The sequence below is a fragment of the Tiliqua scincoides genome, chromosome 2 (genome assembly GCF_035046505.1).
Source record: "Tiliqua scincoides isolate rTilSci1 chromosome 2, rTilSci1.hap2, whole genome shotgun sequence".
Taxonomy (NCBI): Eukaryota; Metazoa; Chordata; class Lepidosauria; order Squamata; family Scincidae; genus Tiliqua; species Tiliqua scincoides.
The window spans coordinates 113,334,494-113,350,651 of record NC_089822.1 but is presented as its reverse complement, the minus strand read 5'-3'; the positions used below and the strand labels follow the sequence as shown (position 1 = coordinate 113,350,651).

At 43.9% G+C, this 16,158-nt stretch overlaps 1 protein-coding gene across 1 annotated transcript in view; it reads left to right on the top strand.

Moving 5' to 3' along the window:
- The window catches only part of LOC136641826 (A.superbus venom factor 1-like), an 85,338-nt gene that overhangs the window by 64,596 nt on the left and 4,584 nt on the right, over positions 1-16,158 (top strand). Inside the window, exons 33-38 of the mRNA XM_066617884.1 lie at positions 1,436-1,523; positions 3,444-3,533; positions 7,455-7,560; positions 9,375-9,464; positions 13,092-13,175; positions 13,987-14,070. Of these exons, the coding sequence (XP_066473981.1) occupies positions 1,436-1,523; positions 3,444-3,533; positions 7,455-7,560; positions 9,375-9,464; positions 13,092-13,175; positions 13,987-14,070 (542 nt within the window). The remainder of the gene's footprint in view (positions 1-1,435; positions 1,524-3,443; positions 3,534-7,454; positions 7,561-9,374; positions 9,465-13,091; positions 13,176-13,986; positions 14,071-16,158) is intronic.

The window sequence follows — 16,158 nt, the reverse complement described above, 5'->3', positions numbered from 1 at the left end:
CTTTTATACATTTCTGGTTCTTTGTCCTAAAATCTAGTCTTCCCATTGGCTGAAATTTCACATCATAGATGGGGCAAACTCCCAGTAGGCTATAGATAACATTAGAGACACCTGATAGGTGTGTTTCAGGTTACAGATTTCCATAAAAGGTAAAATTAGGCATTTAAACATATTGAATTACAAAGTTTTCAAAAACCAGTAAAGTGTGCTATAATTTCATTTACCCAGTGTTAAACCTTATTCACATCCATCAATCCAATTAAAATTATTTTTGACAGGTCTTCTTACTAACCTCATTAAAAGAGATGACACAATGTGCTTTGCCTGGTACCTTTTATCTTATCAGCATACTTTTCCCTTGTGTTAATGTAAACATTGAACACCTGTGGGGCCTCTCTGCCAAACTAGGGTTTCTTGTCTTTTATTATCTCTTAAACTTTTCTAAAATCAAGTAACTTTTAGTTCACTATGGCCTGCTTCTATTTCAGTTGCAATTCAAACAAAGAGTCTCCAAAAGCAGAAGTTTCCCTGGTACTTTTCCACTTCGTCCCTCTCATCTTCTCGCCCCTCCTTACTTTCAAAGGGGGAGCAGCCTGGTCTCACTTTGACTTGTTCAAGGATGCTTGCTTATCTAATTAAAATGTGTGCTGTCTTCTAAAGTTCATCTCTTGCAGGTGTCTTGTGGTTAGCTAGCTAGACACTTTGTTAGTTTGCCAAGAAAAATTGCCAACTGATAGGACTACGACTCGTACCTTGACATTTTAGCAGAGCAGTTAATTTTTAAGCTTTCCCCTAAGTTCATGCTTTTCTGTCTCCTTCTTTCCTTCGTTTCACTGTAGTGATGGTTGCTGTGGGTTTGGCTATCTTTTCTTGGAAGGGGGTCTGAGACAGGTAAGCAGGCGTCACTATCACACTTCCTGGGCCTGATCCAACAACACAGATCAACGTGACCTTGCGCCAGCTACATTTACATTGACTTGATCTGTTGCAGCTGCTGGGACTTATCCTAAGACAAGAGACAAATCTCAAGGAGACCTCCGGCAGCCAAAATTTTCCAACAGGATGAAGCATAGCTCATGCCATAGCTTCTGCATCGCCGCATAGGAATTTAGTTAGGGTTGGGCTGCCCATTTGCTAGTGTAATGTATTTTATATATATTTTTTTTTGTTATTTGCTTTATATAAATATATATATATAAATATATATATATTTATATATATATATAAATATATAAATATAATTATGCTTATATTGTATATTATACATTGCTTTGAGCTTGGGATAAAGTAGGATATAAATCTGTTAAATAAATAAATATTCCTCCCCCCCCCCAGTCTAGAAATGGCTGATGCATCAGTGTAATATGAGGATCCAATTTCTAAGCTTTGAAATTCATTCTTAAGGGATTTTCCTCTACCTTTCATCTCATTCTAGGTATACTGGCGACATTGATGCCACAATGACAATCATTGATGTCTCCATGCTCACTGGTTTTTCACCAGACATTGAAGATCTTAAAAGAGTAAGTGAGCCTTGCTGATGTTGCATATATTCTATGAAGATACAGGCTGTCCCTTGTTATCCACTGGGGTTCCATTCTGGAACCCCTAGTGGACAAAAAAAAATCTGTGGATAAAAAAACATTGGAAAAATAGATTTAAAGACCCACTTCAAGGTTTTTTCCCCTCCATTGCTCCTAATGGAATAAGGTCTTGCCTCAACATCTGCAGAGGTTTGATTATGGGACTCCCTGCTGATACCATAAAATGTGTTAAATAAAAACAGTTTAAAAAAATTAAAAAGTGCGTCCCTTTACAATTGTGATTTAAAAAAAGGTTTTTCTTACTGTTGTAGAGAGGCAGTCAGCAATTAGAAATGCAAAGGACCCCCAGCCTTTGCCTGTTTCAGCTGAAGAATGCAATGATCACTTGCATGACTGTGTCTCAAGAAAAGCAGTTTTTAAAATTATGATTTTAAAGGGATGGATTTTTTCCCCTTCTCCAAGGATCAGCACATTCCTTCTCATTTGCAGTGGCCATTTGTGTTGAGTCAAACCCATGTATAAAAAAATCAGTGTATAACAAGGTTGGTCCTGTATTGGATTAGTAAAGTCACTTCAGCTAATGAAAAGCTTTTGCTCATGAGTTTAGAAATTCATAGGCAATTGATTAGGTTTCATCAGAAAAGCCACCAGCTCTCCAGTTTACAGGGCTGGATGCCACAGAAAATGACTGATTCTACCTAGTTCCGCCCAGATTTGTGTCCTCTACTAATATTGTAATCCGCCCAGTACAGTGGCCCCTGCTAATATTGGAATCATGTAGATTTCCTTGTTAAAGATTTCCCTACTATGAGTGGAGGTGGGTGAAAACAGTTTTATTTTTTTCACAGATTTCAGTGTTTTCCAAAGTTAGAAGTGCAGAAGGTGGTGTTATGTGTCTTTATTCCAAGGGTGCTTTTTTATAAATTATAATTGTTTTTAAATTGTCCTAGGTAGCTGATATTGGTGGAATAGTGTTAGCGGATGCAGCCACATGCATGTAGAGGTGTTAGAGAATATGAAGAAGTGTTAGAGAATGGTTTTATTTTTCTGCAGATTTTGGTTTTTTTGTACAAAAATGAGAAGTGCCAAAAGCAATGTTATGTGTTTTTTTTTATTGCATTATCACCGAAAACCACCTCTATGTGGCAAGGTCAGGCAGCACCTGTCAGATTTGGGTGGAGCTACAGGCTGTATATGGAAAAGCAGTTCTGATTCCTGATGGAGCACAAGCCACTGATGGAGCACAAGCCATTCTCCTGCTCACAAGGCTCATTGAAGTCAATGGCAACTATGCAGGAGCCTCTGCTACCAAAATATCCTGGGCTGGCCCCTGTCCTTTATAGCATGCATTGAAAAAGCATAGATTAACAGGCCACTTGTCTCACCACTGCTGCCTTCACAAGTTTCATGTCCCCCACTTTTGGAAGTTAGTTTGAAGGTCTGACCTTTGCAAAGGGACAAATGTCTTTTGTTTAGATGTTAATAATGAGATCCTGTAACTACTTTGAAAATGTACAGGGGCGAATACAGGGGCAAATCGTTACCAAAACGTTACTGTGAACCAAAGTTGCCCTTTGATAGACAAAGGGTAAGCACATGACAATGTTCTGATGAACCATTTATTCTGCTTACAGATACAAAGGTCCCCTGAGAAACGTTTTACTCTAGGTTAGAATTCTTCATTTTCTTGAAAATGTTCCAGATGTTTACTCCTAGCAGGAACCTCTAAATAAATTTTTCCTCTAACCTTTCCTTTTTTCATATGACTTTCCTGAGAAAGACACTTTGAAAATTGCTTTAATTTTGTTACAGGAAAAATGAACAGGCAATGCTGCTTCTGGAAGATTGCTTGCTAGTGTGTACTCTGATTTTCTTTACTTGTTTTCTTTCTCTGTTTAGCTTTCTGAAGGAGTGGACCAATTTATCAGCAAATTTGAAATTGATAACATCAAGTCTGAAAGAGGGAATATCATTCTCTACTTGCACAAGGTAACCAGTAACAGAGGAGAAAGATCTGGTAGATGTGTTAAAACAAGTTCTGTGTGGGTTGAAGAGGATGGGATGTGTGTATCTCCTTGAGCTGACCTGAAGCATTGTCTTTGAGAGCCATTGCTAATCACAACAGGCTGTGTTTTTCATTGCCTTGTGAAGTTAGATTCAGAAAAAGTGACTTGCTTGGGCTGCCAAGCAAGTTTCATGATTGAACCAGAATTTGAACTCAGTTCTTCTCAGTCCAAAATGAAGATCCTGAGAGGTCTTCTGAATCTTTTAAGAGTTTCATAAAACTGGGAATTTCATTATGTGGAGGAATGTGGCTAGCAAAGCCAGGAGGAGAAAGATCATTCAGAATAATTCCACTGTGCCTTGTGGATTGTGGCATCTTTGCTTCAACTGTCATAAAAAGGCAGAAATCATTTGTTGTGCGAATGTGGAGCAGGAATGCCAGTCCCTCTGAACCAGGGTTGGCATCAGGGATTGGCTAGATCAGTGGTTCCCAATCACTGGGATGCCAGCACAACATCACTTTGGCTGGCAAACACTGCGAGCTGACCAGCACAATAGCTGGTGAATAGCTGGTGGCCTAGTACACTGACCAGGTGTGTTCACTGTCAGTGAGGTTGGTAGTGGGAGGGACAGGGGTGGGAGGGGAGGAATGGAGGAGTTTCTGGGCAGGGACGAAACACAGAGGGAAGAGGGATAGTGTGCAGCTGGAACCTATCCCCTTCTGCCACCATTACACTTCTCAACAAAATAAGAACATAAGAACAGCCCCACTGGATCAGGCCATAGGGCCATCTAGTCCAGCTTCCTGTATCTCACAGCGGCCCACCAAATGCCCCAGGGAGCACACCAGATAACAAGAGACCTGCATCCTGGTGCCCTCCCTTGCATCTGGAATTCTGACATAGCCCATTTCTAAAATCAGGAGGTCGCACATACACATCATGGCTTGTAACCCGTAATGGATTTTTCCTCCAGAAACTTGTCCAATCCCCTTTTAAAGGCATCCAGGCCAGACACCATCACCACATCCTGTGGCAAGGAGTTCCACAGACCAACCACACGCTGAATAAAGAAATATTTCTTTTGTCTGTCCTAACTCTCCGAATGCTCAATTTTAGTGGATGTCCTCTGGTTCTGGTATTATGTGAGAGTGTAAAGAGCATCTCTCTATCCACTCGGTCCATCCCCTGCATAATTTTATATGTCTCAGTCATGCCCCCCTCAGGCGCCTCTTTTCTAGGCTGAAGAGGCCCAAACGCTGTAGCCTTTCCTCATAAGGAAGGTGCCCCAGCCCAGTAATCATCTTAGTTGCTCTCTTTTGCACCTTTTCCATTTCCACTATGTCCTTTTTGAGATGTGGTGACCAGAACTGGACACAATACTCCAGGTGTGATCTTACCATTGATTTGTACAACAGAACATAAGAACAGCCCCACTGGATCAGGCCATAGGCCCATCTAGTCCAGCTTCCTGTATCTCACAGCGGCCCACCAAATGCCCCAGGGAGTACATCAGATAACAAGAGACCTGCATCCTGGTGCCCTCCCTTGCATTGGCATTCTGACATAGCCCATTTCTAAAACCAGGAGGTTGCACATACACATCATGGCTTGTACACCCATGGAAAGCAATGGGTCTACTTCTGAGTAAATAGGAATGCAACTATATGCAGCTGCTCTTACAGTCATTCCTTGTTGTTTGTCTCTCTGCTGTGAATTGAATTGCACACTCCAGGTATGTGTTATAAGTTGTATGTTATATGTAGAGCCTCTGGCTTAACACACCAGGCACCTTAAAGAAGGATTTATTTCATGGTTCTCCTTCAGTGGTTCCCAACTTTTTTTCACTTGCCTACCCCTTGGCAGTCCATTTCCATAAATTGTACCCCTCATATTAACTAAATGTTTGTAATTAATATGAATAATATAAACCCTCATCTCCTCTCTATGAAAACCCCTACTTCATGTATTCATCACAGTATTTTCTCTTTTTATCTGTTTGAAGAACTGAAGACTTTGCTTTTTCACTGTTTTGCACCAGAAGTATCCTGAAAAATTCTTCAGCAGTAGACCTCCTATAGACTTCTCTGGAGCAAAAGCTCCAGATGCTGACTGCTAGGACCCCGTGGAAGCCTCTCTGAGGCTCCTGACAGGGGCGGAAACTGCTTCCGGTTTTCCGGAAGCACACTTTAAAGCATCGGGGAACCTCACAGAGGTTTTCTAGACACAGTTGGAGGTCGTGTGAGGCTCCGTGAGCCTCTGATGGGGGGGCGGCTTTTTGAGCTGGGGGGGTGATGACAGCCCGTGGGGGGCGCCATCACGAACCTTTGCCCCAGGTGCGGGGCTGGGGAGGTCTGCTGTTGAAATTCTTGTTGATTGATCACTTTCCATATTATGTTTCAGCTTTTTTACTATGCTGGTTTTCAATCACTGATTCATACATGAATTGATGACCAAAAATTAGCTATTGGTGGGGTTTTCATAGCCAACTCGCTACCTCCCTTCCTGCTTTGCTGGCCCTGCAAGGCATTCTGGAGCACTTCTTGCCTTTTTCTGCTATTATTCAATTATTTTTCAAGCACCCCTAAAGGTTCTGTCAAGTGCCCCTGGGGATACACTATACCTCAGGATGGGAACCACTGTTCTACTGGTATGTTGTTTACAGTGCACTTACTCTGATAGTGTTTTTAAAAAGGTGGTGAAGACCAGAATTTAAAAAGAATAAATGATCTTATGATCATTATAAATGATCTTATAAATAATCTTATGATCTTTTACTATGTTTTTTAATAAATTAGATACTGTACAGTTCTTAGGTAACAATTATTGGTAGGTTATTTTTCAGGATCTGGCCTCAGATAAAATAAGACAAAACTATAGTCAGACACCCCCCTAAGTTATCCGAGGGTCAAAGAAAATTCCATGATTTTGGTTCCAAGACCTGCCCTCGACTTATAGGCGAGTATCTTGGTCTTTGCATGGGGGTGATATTGGCCTTTTCCAGAAAGATTTGGAACAAAGTCTTTGTCCAAATATACTCAACACCAAACAAAAGCCCTGGCTAGTATGCTAGCCAGGGTTAGATCCATCAAGGGTTAGATCCATCTCATGTGATTCTGACCTGAACCTTTCCTTAAGAGGGTTTTTCTGCTGAATTGTCGCACTGTTCACAGAATGTGTCCTACAAAACCTCCATGTGGTTCTCAGACAATAACCTATTTGAGCCCCTCGGGGTCAACATCTGTTAACATTCCAGTTTAGAAGGTTATACTTCAGGTGGCCATAATTTCAGTCTCTCTCTCTCTCTCTCTCTCTCTCTCTCTCACACACACACACACACACACACACACACACACACACACACACCTCTTAAGGACTTTTTCCAAGAACATGTTTTTCCACAGAAACCAGTATCCAAACCCAAAGGCTATTGCAATACAGTAGTGCACAGGTGTTCTGTCTAACGTTTTTTATAAAGTTGAGGGGTTAATTAATAGATCCACAAATATTTATAATTCATAGTTCTAGAAGTTAATGTTATCTGGGATTTCAAGTTTGCCATTTTATTCAGCTGCATTGTTAAATATTTCAAAATTAGGAAGTGGGGTTTTTCTCCCACTGAAAGGGATCAAATATGAAGTGATTTTCTAGAATCTAGAGCCCTACCTAACCTACCTAACCTAATCTAGAGCAAAGGAATAACACATTCCTGAGTAATTTCCATCTGCTAAAAAAATGAAGTCTCGCAGTGTCCAATGTTTCTTTCTCCAGTAAAAAACAAAGACTTACAGGACAATCCAATGCATGTCCACTCACAAGTAAGCCCCATTGTATTCAGTGGTGCTTACTCCAAGGAAAGTATGAACAGGATTGCAGCCTTATTCTCTTTTTTCTCCTTTCTTTCTAGGTCTCTCACACAGAGGATGAATGTCTGCATTTTAAAGTCTACAAGTATTTTGAAGTTGGTCTTGTTCAGCCAGCATCGGTTAAGGTGTACAGCTATTATGCTCTAGGTCAGTGATTCTTAAGCTCTTAGCACTGGGGCCCACTTTTTAGAATAAGAATCTGTCAGGACCCACTGGAAGTGATATCATGACTAGAAGTGACATCGTCAAGCAGGAAAATTTTTAACAATCCTAGGCTGCAATCCTACCCACACTCACCCAGGAGTAAGTTCCATTTACTATCATCATTAAAAACATATACAGAGTAGCCTGTTAAAAGTACAGATCTGTAACATTTCCCCAAATGCAGTCACATACCATGGTAGCATCATGTATAATATATTAAAAATAAAATATTGAAATGAATGGGGACCCACCTGAAATGGGCTCATGAGTCACCTAGTGGGTCCCGACCCACAGTTTGAGAAACACTGCTCTAGGTAATGGCAATGTTACAGCTTCTTCAATGGGCTAAAGCAGGGGTGTCAAACTCATTTCATCCTGGGGGCCACATTGGATTTATGGCACCTGCTGAGGGCCGAACTCCAAATGTGGCACCCGGAAGTGACCTGAACACAGGAAGTGATGTCACTTGTGACATCACTTTCTGTTTCTTTAAAAAGCTGAGGGTTCCCCCTCGCTCTGCTACCTCCCCCCACCCCATTCTACCAAAGCATCCCGTGCCTCCAACCCCCACCCCACACACCATTCTACCACAAAGCATCCCCTTTGGACGGCGCCTCTGGCGCTCAGAACCCCTCTGGCCACAACTGGAGCCCGGGCGAGCTCTGGCCGCGGCCAGAGGGAGTTGCAGGGCCAGGGACGCTGCGCACGGCACCTCCGGCCCTCAGAATGATGTTCTGGGGCCCCATAAGGCCATGAAAGGTCATTTCCGGGTGTTCCGAAAACCCGGAAGTGACCCCTGAAGGCATTCTGGGGCTTCAGAACGTAACTCTGAGGGTTGGGGATGCTGCGTGCCGTGTTCCCAGCCCTTGGAATTTTCCTCCAGCAGATCTCCGGTTGCGGTTGGAGCGAGCAGGGGTGGGGCAGCCCCAAAACTCCCCCAGATCTCGGGAGCTGCCCCAAATTGCTCCGCAGGCCAGATCTGGCCCACGGGCCATATCTTTGACCCCCCCTGGGCTAAAGCATGGTAGAGGCCAAATAGCATAGAATCCAATTAGTACTTACCAATACTGAGTTTCCAAACATCTTTTTATCTTCACTTTATGTTAAAGAAACATCAAAGGCAGCAACAATAAACCAAAATGCTATTAATAATAATAATAATAATAATACATGTATTTATATACCGCCTTTCTTGGTCATCAGATTTCTCCTCAGACTTTAATTCAAGGCGGTTTTCATAGGCAGGCAATACTAAATCCCAATAGGGATTTTTACAATTGAAGAAGGTTCTGTCTTTCAAGAACCACAACATTTCAGATGGCTCTTTAATGATCTGGTATCGCATTCTGGCCTCCATTTTCCTCCCACACTGGCCGACAGCGGCCAAAGAGCAAGGGCCGCCAATGTATTGATGTCAAGGTAGTTGTTCTAACTAGGCTCTGCTGCACCATATAAGGGAGAATTTGCTGATAGGAATAACTGCAGTATGGTGGGAGGGTGGGCTGACCCAAGGTATTTTGCCACTCCAAATAGCTACATTGTTCCATTTTGGAAGTGTTCCTTCAGGATGCCTTGCAGTATTGCAGGATCAGGGAGGTCCAGCTGGTGGTCTGAGGACCCCATTTAACCTTCAAACCCACTTTATCTGGCCTCTAATCATCCTTCAAAATTTGAATTAAGATGTGGTAAAAACACTGCTCTAGGATTGGGCCCTAAATCAGTAAGCTATGCAGGCCTCTTTTCATGTTTTCTTTCAGAGGACCAGTGCACCAAGTTCTACCATCCAGCCAAATCAAGTGGCCTTCTCAATAAGATATGCCATGGTGATACTTGCCGGTGTGCAGAAGGTAAGCTGGGTTGGAGAAGGAAGATGCTGCTTTTGGTCATCTAAACCAGGGGTGTCCAAACGTTTTGGCAGGAACATAAGAACATAAGAACAGCCCCACTGGATCAGGCCATAGGCCCATCTAGTCCAGCTTCCTGTATCTCACAGCGGCCCACCAAATGCTCCAGGGAGCACACCAGATAACAAGAGACCTCATCCTGGTGCCCTCCCCTGCATCTGGCATTCTGACATAACCCATTTCTAAAATCAGGAGGTTGCGCATACACATCATGGCTTGTACCCCATAATGGATTTTTTCTCCAGAAACTTGTCCAATCCCCTTTTAAAGGCGTCCAGGCCAGACGCCAGCACCACATCCTGTGGCAAGGAGTTCCACAGACCGACCACACGCTGAGTAAAGAAATATTTTCCTTTGTCTGTCCTAACCCGCCCAACACTCAATTTTAGTGGATGTCCCCTGGTTCTGGTATTATGTGAGAGTGTAAAGAGCATCTCCCTATCCACTCTGTCCATTCCCTGCATAATTTTGTATGTCTCAATCATGTCCCCCCTCAAGGGTCTCTTTTCTAGGCTGAAGAGGCCCAAACGCCGTAGCCTTTCCTCATAAGGAAGGTGCCCCAGCCCCGTAATCATCTTAGTCACTCTCTTTTGCACCTTTTCCATTTCCACTATGTCTTTTTTGAGATGCGGCGACCAGAACTGGACACAATACTCCAGGTCTGGCCTTACCATAGATTTGTACAACGGCATTATAATACTAGCCGTTTTGTTCTCAATACCCTTCCTAATGATCCCAAGCATAGAATTGGCCTTCTTCACTGCTGCCGCACATTGGGTCGACACTTTCATCGACCTGTCCACCACCACCCCAAGATCTCTCTCCTGATCTGTCACAGACAGCTCAGAACCCATCAGCCTATATCTAAAGTTTTGATTTTTTGCCCCAATGTGCATGACTTTACACTTACTGACATTGAAGCGCATCTGCCATTTTGCTGCCCATTCTGCCAGTCTGGAGAGATCCTTCTGGAGCTCCTCACAATCACTTCTGGTCTTTACCACTTGGAAAAGTTTGGTGTCGTCTGCAAACTTAGCCACTTCACTGCTCAACCCTGTCTCCAGGTCATTTATGAAGAGGTTGAAAAGCACCGGTCCCAGGACAGATCCTTGGGGCACACCGCTTTTCACCTCTCTCCATTGTGAAAATTGCCCATTGACACCCACTCTCTGCTTCCTGGCCTCCAACCAGTTCTCAATCCATGAGAGGACCTGTCCTCTAATTCCCTGACTGTGGAGTTTTTTCAGTAGCCTTTGGTGAGGGACCGTGTCAAACGCCTTCTGAAAGTCCAGATATATAAGGTCCACGGGTTGTCCCGCATCCACATGCCTGTTGACCTTTTCAAAGAATTCTATAAGGTTCGTGAGGCAAGACTTACCCTTACAGAAGCCATGCTGACTCTCCCTCAGCAAGGCCTGTTCGTCTATGTGTTTTGAGATCCTATCTTTGATGAGGCATTCCACCATCTTACCCGGTATGGATGTTAGGCTGACCGGCCTATAGTTTCCTGGGTCCCCCCTCTTTCCCTTTTTAAAAATAGGCGTGACATTTGCTATCCTCCAATCTTCTGGCACCATGGCCGTTTTGAGGGACAAGTTGCATACCTTAGTCAAGAGATCAGCAACTTCATTCTTCAATTCCTTAATAACCCTTGGGTGGATGCCATCAGGGCCCGGTGACTTATTGATCTTTAATTTATCAATGAGGTCTGAAACATCTTCTCTTTTAACCTCTATCTGACTTAACTCCTTGGTCAGGAGGGGCCGTTCGGGCAGCGGTATCTGCCCGAGGTCTTCTGCAGTGAAGACAGATGCAAAGAACTCATTTAATTTCTCTGCCATCTCTAAGTCTCCTTTTATCTCCCCTTTCCCTCCCTCACCATCCAGAGGAGGGCCACATCATCTCTCTGACACTGTGTTGGGGGCGGGGGGGAAAGAATTTACATTTCAAATTTGAATAAATTTACATTAATGAATATATTAGAGATGGAACTTGTATGAATGAAAGAAAGTCTTGCAATAGCACAAAGCCTATAAAAGACAAAGCAAGGCTGGCCTTTCCTTCACTGCTACTGCTGCATCACAGACGTGAAACAGCAAGCAGTGGAACCATGGCACCCTTGTCCCAAAGCTCACACGAGAGGTCAAACAGCTGCCCTGAGAACAGTTGCATTGGGCCAGCATGGGCTCCAACACGCAGAGGGCTAGAGGCACATTGGAGACTGGGGGCTCCCTGAGGGCCAGACTGGGGGTCCCCAAGAGCCACGTGGCCCCCGGGCTGTGGTTTGGGCACCCTAGATCTAAACTCTTGATTTTGGATGGGGAGTATCTGTGGGGACTTGCAGTACTGTGGACATTGTGATTGACAGGACGTAATCCAGCAATTCCCAAACGCTCCCAAACGGAGCAATCCAGCAATTCCCAAACGGAGTTTGGAAACAGGGGTAAGTGCTTGTGGGGGAGGGTCAAAGGCATAAATAGGGATAAATAGGAGGGATATTATGAACAGGGATAATGAACAGGGATAAATAGGAGTTTTTACACTTACTGATAGCAGCGCCTGCCCTCCAGAGGTTGCAGGGAACCTGCAAACCCCTCTGCTGGACTCTCTCTATCTCACAACTAAAAATAGCTATCGCAATCCACTTCCGGTTTCATGATCACCCCTACTGGTAAGGGTTAAAAAAAAAACACCTTTTAACCCCAGCAGCAGTGCGATCTTCACAATTGCTTTGCTGCCTTCACCATCACCCCACCCCTTAAGTTGGAGAGAGAGAGAGAGCTTCCCTGACTGGGACGTTATGGTGTCCCAGTTTGGGAGCCTCTGGCTTAATCCAAAGCACATCAATCGTTTTATGTTTCAGTATTGTTTTAATCTTCCGTTTTTATTGTGAGTTTTTTGTTTCAAGCCACCTTGGGTACCCCTAAGGTGTGGAAGAGAGGTGGGATATAAACTCTTTAAATAAATAAACGTAGGGTTACTACCTTTCAAACTCTGCAAAATCTGGAGAGTATCTAGTGACTTGGAACTAAAATTAGCAAGACATTAACAAAGTAGTGTAATTAGCATTATGCTGTCACAGTAGGCTTAGGAGTGGCACAAAGATTGCACTGCCACCAGGCCTGTCTGAGCCACTGCTGTAAAGTGGCAGCAGCATTGGACACATGCCATTGTGGACCCTGAGCTACAGTAAGTTGGCTGCAATTGTGTGTTATGGATGGAGGGAGAGCGTACAGGGAATGTTTTGGGGCAGAGAGGGCTGAGGGCAGGGAGATGACCAGGGGAGGAAGGGGGCAGATCCATGGCACCAGCATGGATCCTATCCCCTTCTTTGCCTGGTTCTTCCCCTTTTCTCTCCTCAGATTTACACCAGTTATATATCTACTATCTGAGGGGATCCTGAAGGCTTACATGGAGATAAATTAAAAAAAAAAAATCAGGTTCTGGTCAGGTTCTCCCTTCCTTGACGGTATTTCTGAAATCAAACCTAACAGCCCTAATCAGTCATGCACATCTGGATAGAAATACCACAGATTCAATCCTGATTCTCTCTTTCTCTTTGTCTCAAAGAAAACTGCTCCACAAATAAGAAAGATTCTCCTGTTAATCTGCAGACACGAATTGAAGAAACCTGCCAGCCAGGAGTGGATTATGGTAACAGTAGTTTAGATTGCTGATTGCTAAGAAAGGAATTGCTAAGAAACAAATAAAAACAGCTGCGATACAAGGACATCTGCAAGAGGGATCTGAAGGCCTTAGGAGTGGACCTCAACAGGTGGGAAACCCTGGCCTCTGAGCGGCCCACTTGGAGGCAGGCTGTGCAGCATGGCTTTTCCCAGTTTGAAGAGACACTTGGCCAACAGACTGAGGCAAAGAGGCAAAGAAGGAAGGCCCATAGCCAGCGAGACAGACCAGGGACAGACTGCACTTGCTCCTGGTGTGGAAGGGATTGTCACTCCCAAATTGGCCTTTTCAGCCACACTAGACGCTGTTCCAGAACCACCATTCAGAGCGCGATACCATAGTCTTTCGAGACTGAAGGTTGCCTACAGAGAAGAAAGGAATTGTACATCCAGCCAAAGCATTTGAATCATTGATGGTCAATACATAGTATCCGTTACTATGTTTTCCCCATTACTGTGGGGCAATCACTTTGCATTGCCTCATTGCAAGGCCACCTCCATCCCCATGTACAGCTGTTGCTACACAAAATCCTCCAAGGTCTTTCGCCACCACTTTGCAGTTTGTTGGCATAAGCTTAGGCCTTTAGATGCATCAAGAATTACATTTGGATTGATAGACAGGTTCTGGATTTACCATGTGCAATTGCAATGAGGTGTTCAGGCTCTCCAAAAAAACAGAAATCTCAGCAGTTTCAATGACTACACATCTTGTAAAAAAGCTGAAATTTTTATTTGGAAAAGCACACAACTATCTTAACTAATGCATTTTATTCTTCTTTAAGTATACAAAACCAGGCTGATTCGAATAGAAGAAGAAAACAGTTATGACAACTACATCATGGAAGTTTTGGAAATTCTTAAAGCAGGTAAGAATGTCTCTCTTGAGGAAAAAATAACTTGAATACAAAACCAGGAGAGCATTTTTTTTAAAGAAAATATCCCTTTCCTTAAATTCCTACAACAATCTAGGTCAGTGGGTGGATGGGTTTTCTGTGGGTGCTCAGGAAACTTTTGGTTCCTTGTCATCCTTGTCATTTGGTTTTAGTCATTCTATCCTGACTAAAAAATTCAGTAATGGCAAGCAAGCTTCCCAGAAAGCCAATTTGTTCCATCACTTCCTCTACAATAGACAGCCATGCCTATTGGAAATTGGGCAGAAGGGAAATCACAGGAGGCAGTTAGCTCATCTATCACGGGAGAGTACAACCAGGGGAAAGTACTGAGCATATTAATCTAAAATAGGATTTCTCAGACTTTTTTGGTCATGGCCCTATTTCAGGGCTCTCCAAGCACCAGCCTGTGGGCCAGATCCAGGGTTTGGAAAAAGCCCTTTGCTCCCCCCCATGAGCGATGCTTACCATTCTGCATCCCTGTGCCCAGATCAGCTTGAAAGAAACGCAGCACCATGGCAGAATGGTAAGCAACAGAATGGGGGTGTAGAGGGCTTTTTTGGAACACAGTGGTTTCCAATTTAGAGACCTGTGCCCTATTCTGAGCCTAAATTTCCTCTGTGATTCCATGGAAAAAAAGTACATTACCACTGTGGACACCATAAGCCTCCAGTGGTTTCTCCTCTAAAGGAAGCATAAACCCAGGTAAAGTTGTGCATCTGAAACTTTTCACCATTGGCAGAAAGGTAGCAAATGCATACTGTACACACAAATGGCAGTAGCTCAAGATAATCTCAGTGTCTTTATCTTGGGATGCAGTCCTTACTAAAGCTGACAGATACAGAGAATCTCAGGACCATTACTATTGCCCAGAAAACCCAGGGCAAAGGGGAGGGGTGAAAGAAGAGATGAAATTGACTAAGTTGTTCTGAAGCTGCAAAGAGGATGTGTGCCCATTGTTCTGGGAGTTGATTCAAAATCCAAAGATGAATAGGACTGCAGCAAACTGGTCACATGAATGCTTTGCTATAATTACAATCATCTGGCCCGTATTTACCTTGCCGCTACCAAAAGTGTGTTGCCAGAAACTATGTACTATACAGGTGGAATCTTTCGTTCAGGGGTTTCATTCCCTGAACCTCTGCGATTGGGAAAATCCACGTTTTGCTAAATCAAGCTTGGAAATGATGTGATTTTACACAAATTGCATAGAGTTATGCAACTTGCATACAATTAAGCAAATAATGCTACAGCCTAACACTTGGGGATGGAAGGAAACTAAGGCTCTCAATCGCAATGCCCTGCATTGGGGCTATTCAATTCTACAACAACCCAAAGGTCAGTGTAGAATTCAGAGCCTCTGTGTCGGGCAGCCAACTCAACATGGAGGCTCTGGGTCCATTGGAGCAAAGCCCCACCAGTCCTGCCTCCCTCTCGCCCCTCTCTCTCCCCCTGGAACACCTCCTCTCTGCCTCTGTCCATGTTCCCACCTACCTCTCCACTGCTCGGTGGTCTGCACAACCGCTGAGCAGCAGAGCTCTGGTGCTCCACCAGCGCTAGCCCAGTGCCAGCCAGTACTGAGATAGCACCAGCACTCCACCGGCACTAGGGCCCACAAACATGCCTTACGGCACGGCGGTGAGCCAGCATGCACTGATTAGGATTGGGCCCTGAATCACCTGACAAACAAATGTTGAACAGGCTAGTTAAGCAAAAGGCCACACTGGGTTTTGGCCAGTAAAATAAATGTGCCACAACTTTCAATTTATTGCCAACAAAAAATGGTTGACTTTCAACTCACAGCTTAAATGAAAATACTTTCATTATAATTCCAAAGCCTCCATGTAGGTGCTTTTTTTGATATACTAAAGGAACTCTGTGAGAACCGACAGTGTAATAAACCAAAGCTATTATTTACTGCTGGAAGGAAAAGCCACCTTTAATACACTAGGACAGGGGTGCCCAAACCCCGGCCCTGGGGCCACATGCGGCCCTCGAGGCCTCTCAGTGTGGCCTTCAGGGAGCCCCCCGTCTCCAATGAGCCTCTGGCCCTCCAGAGATTTG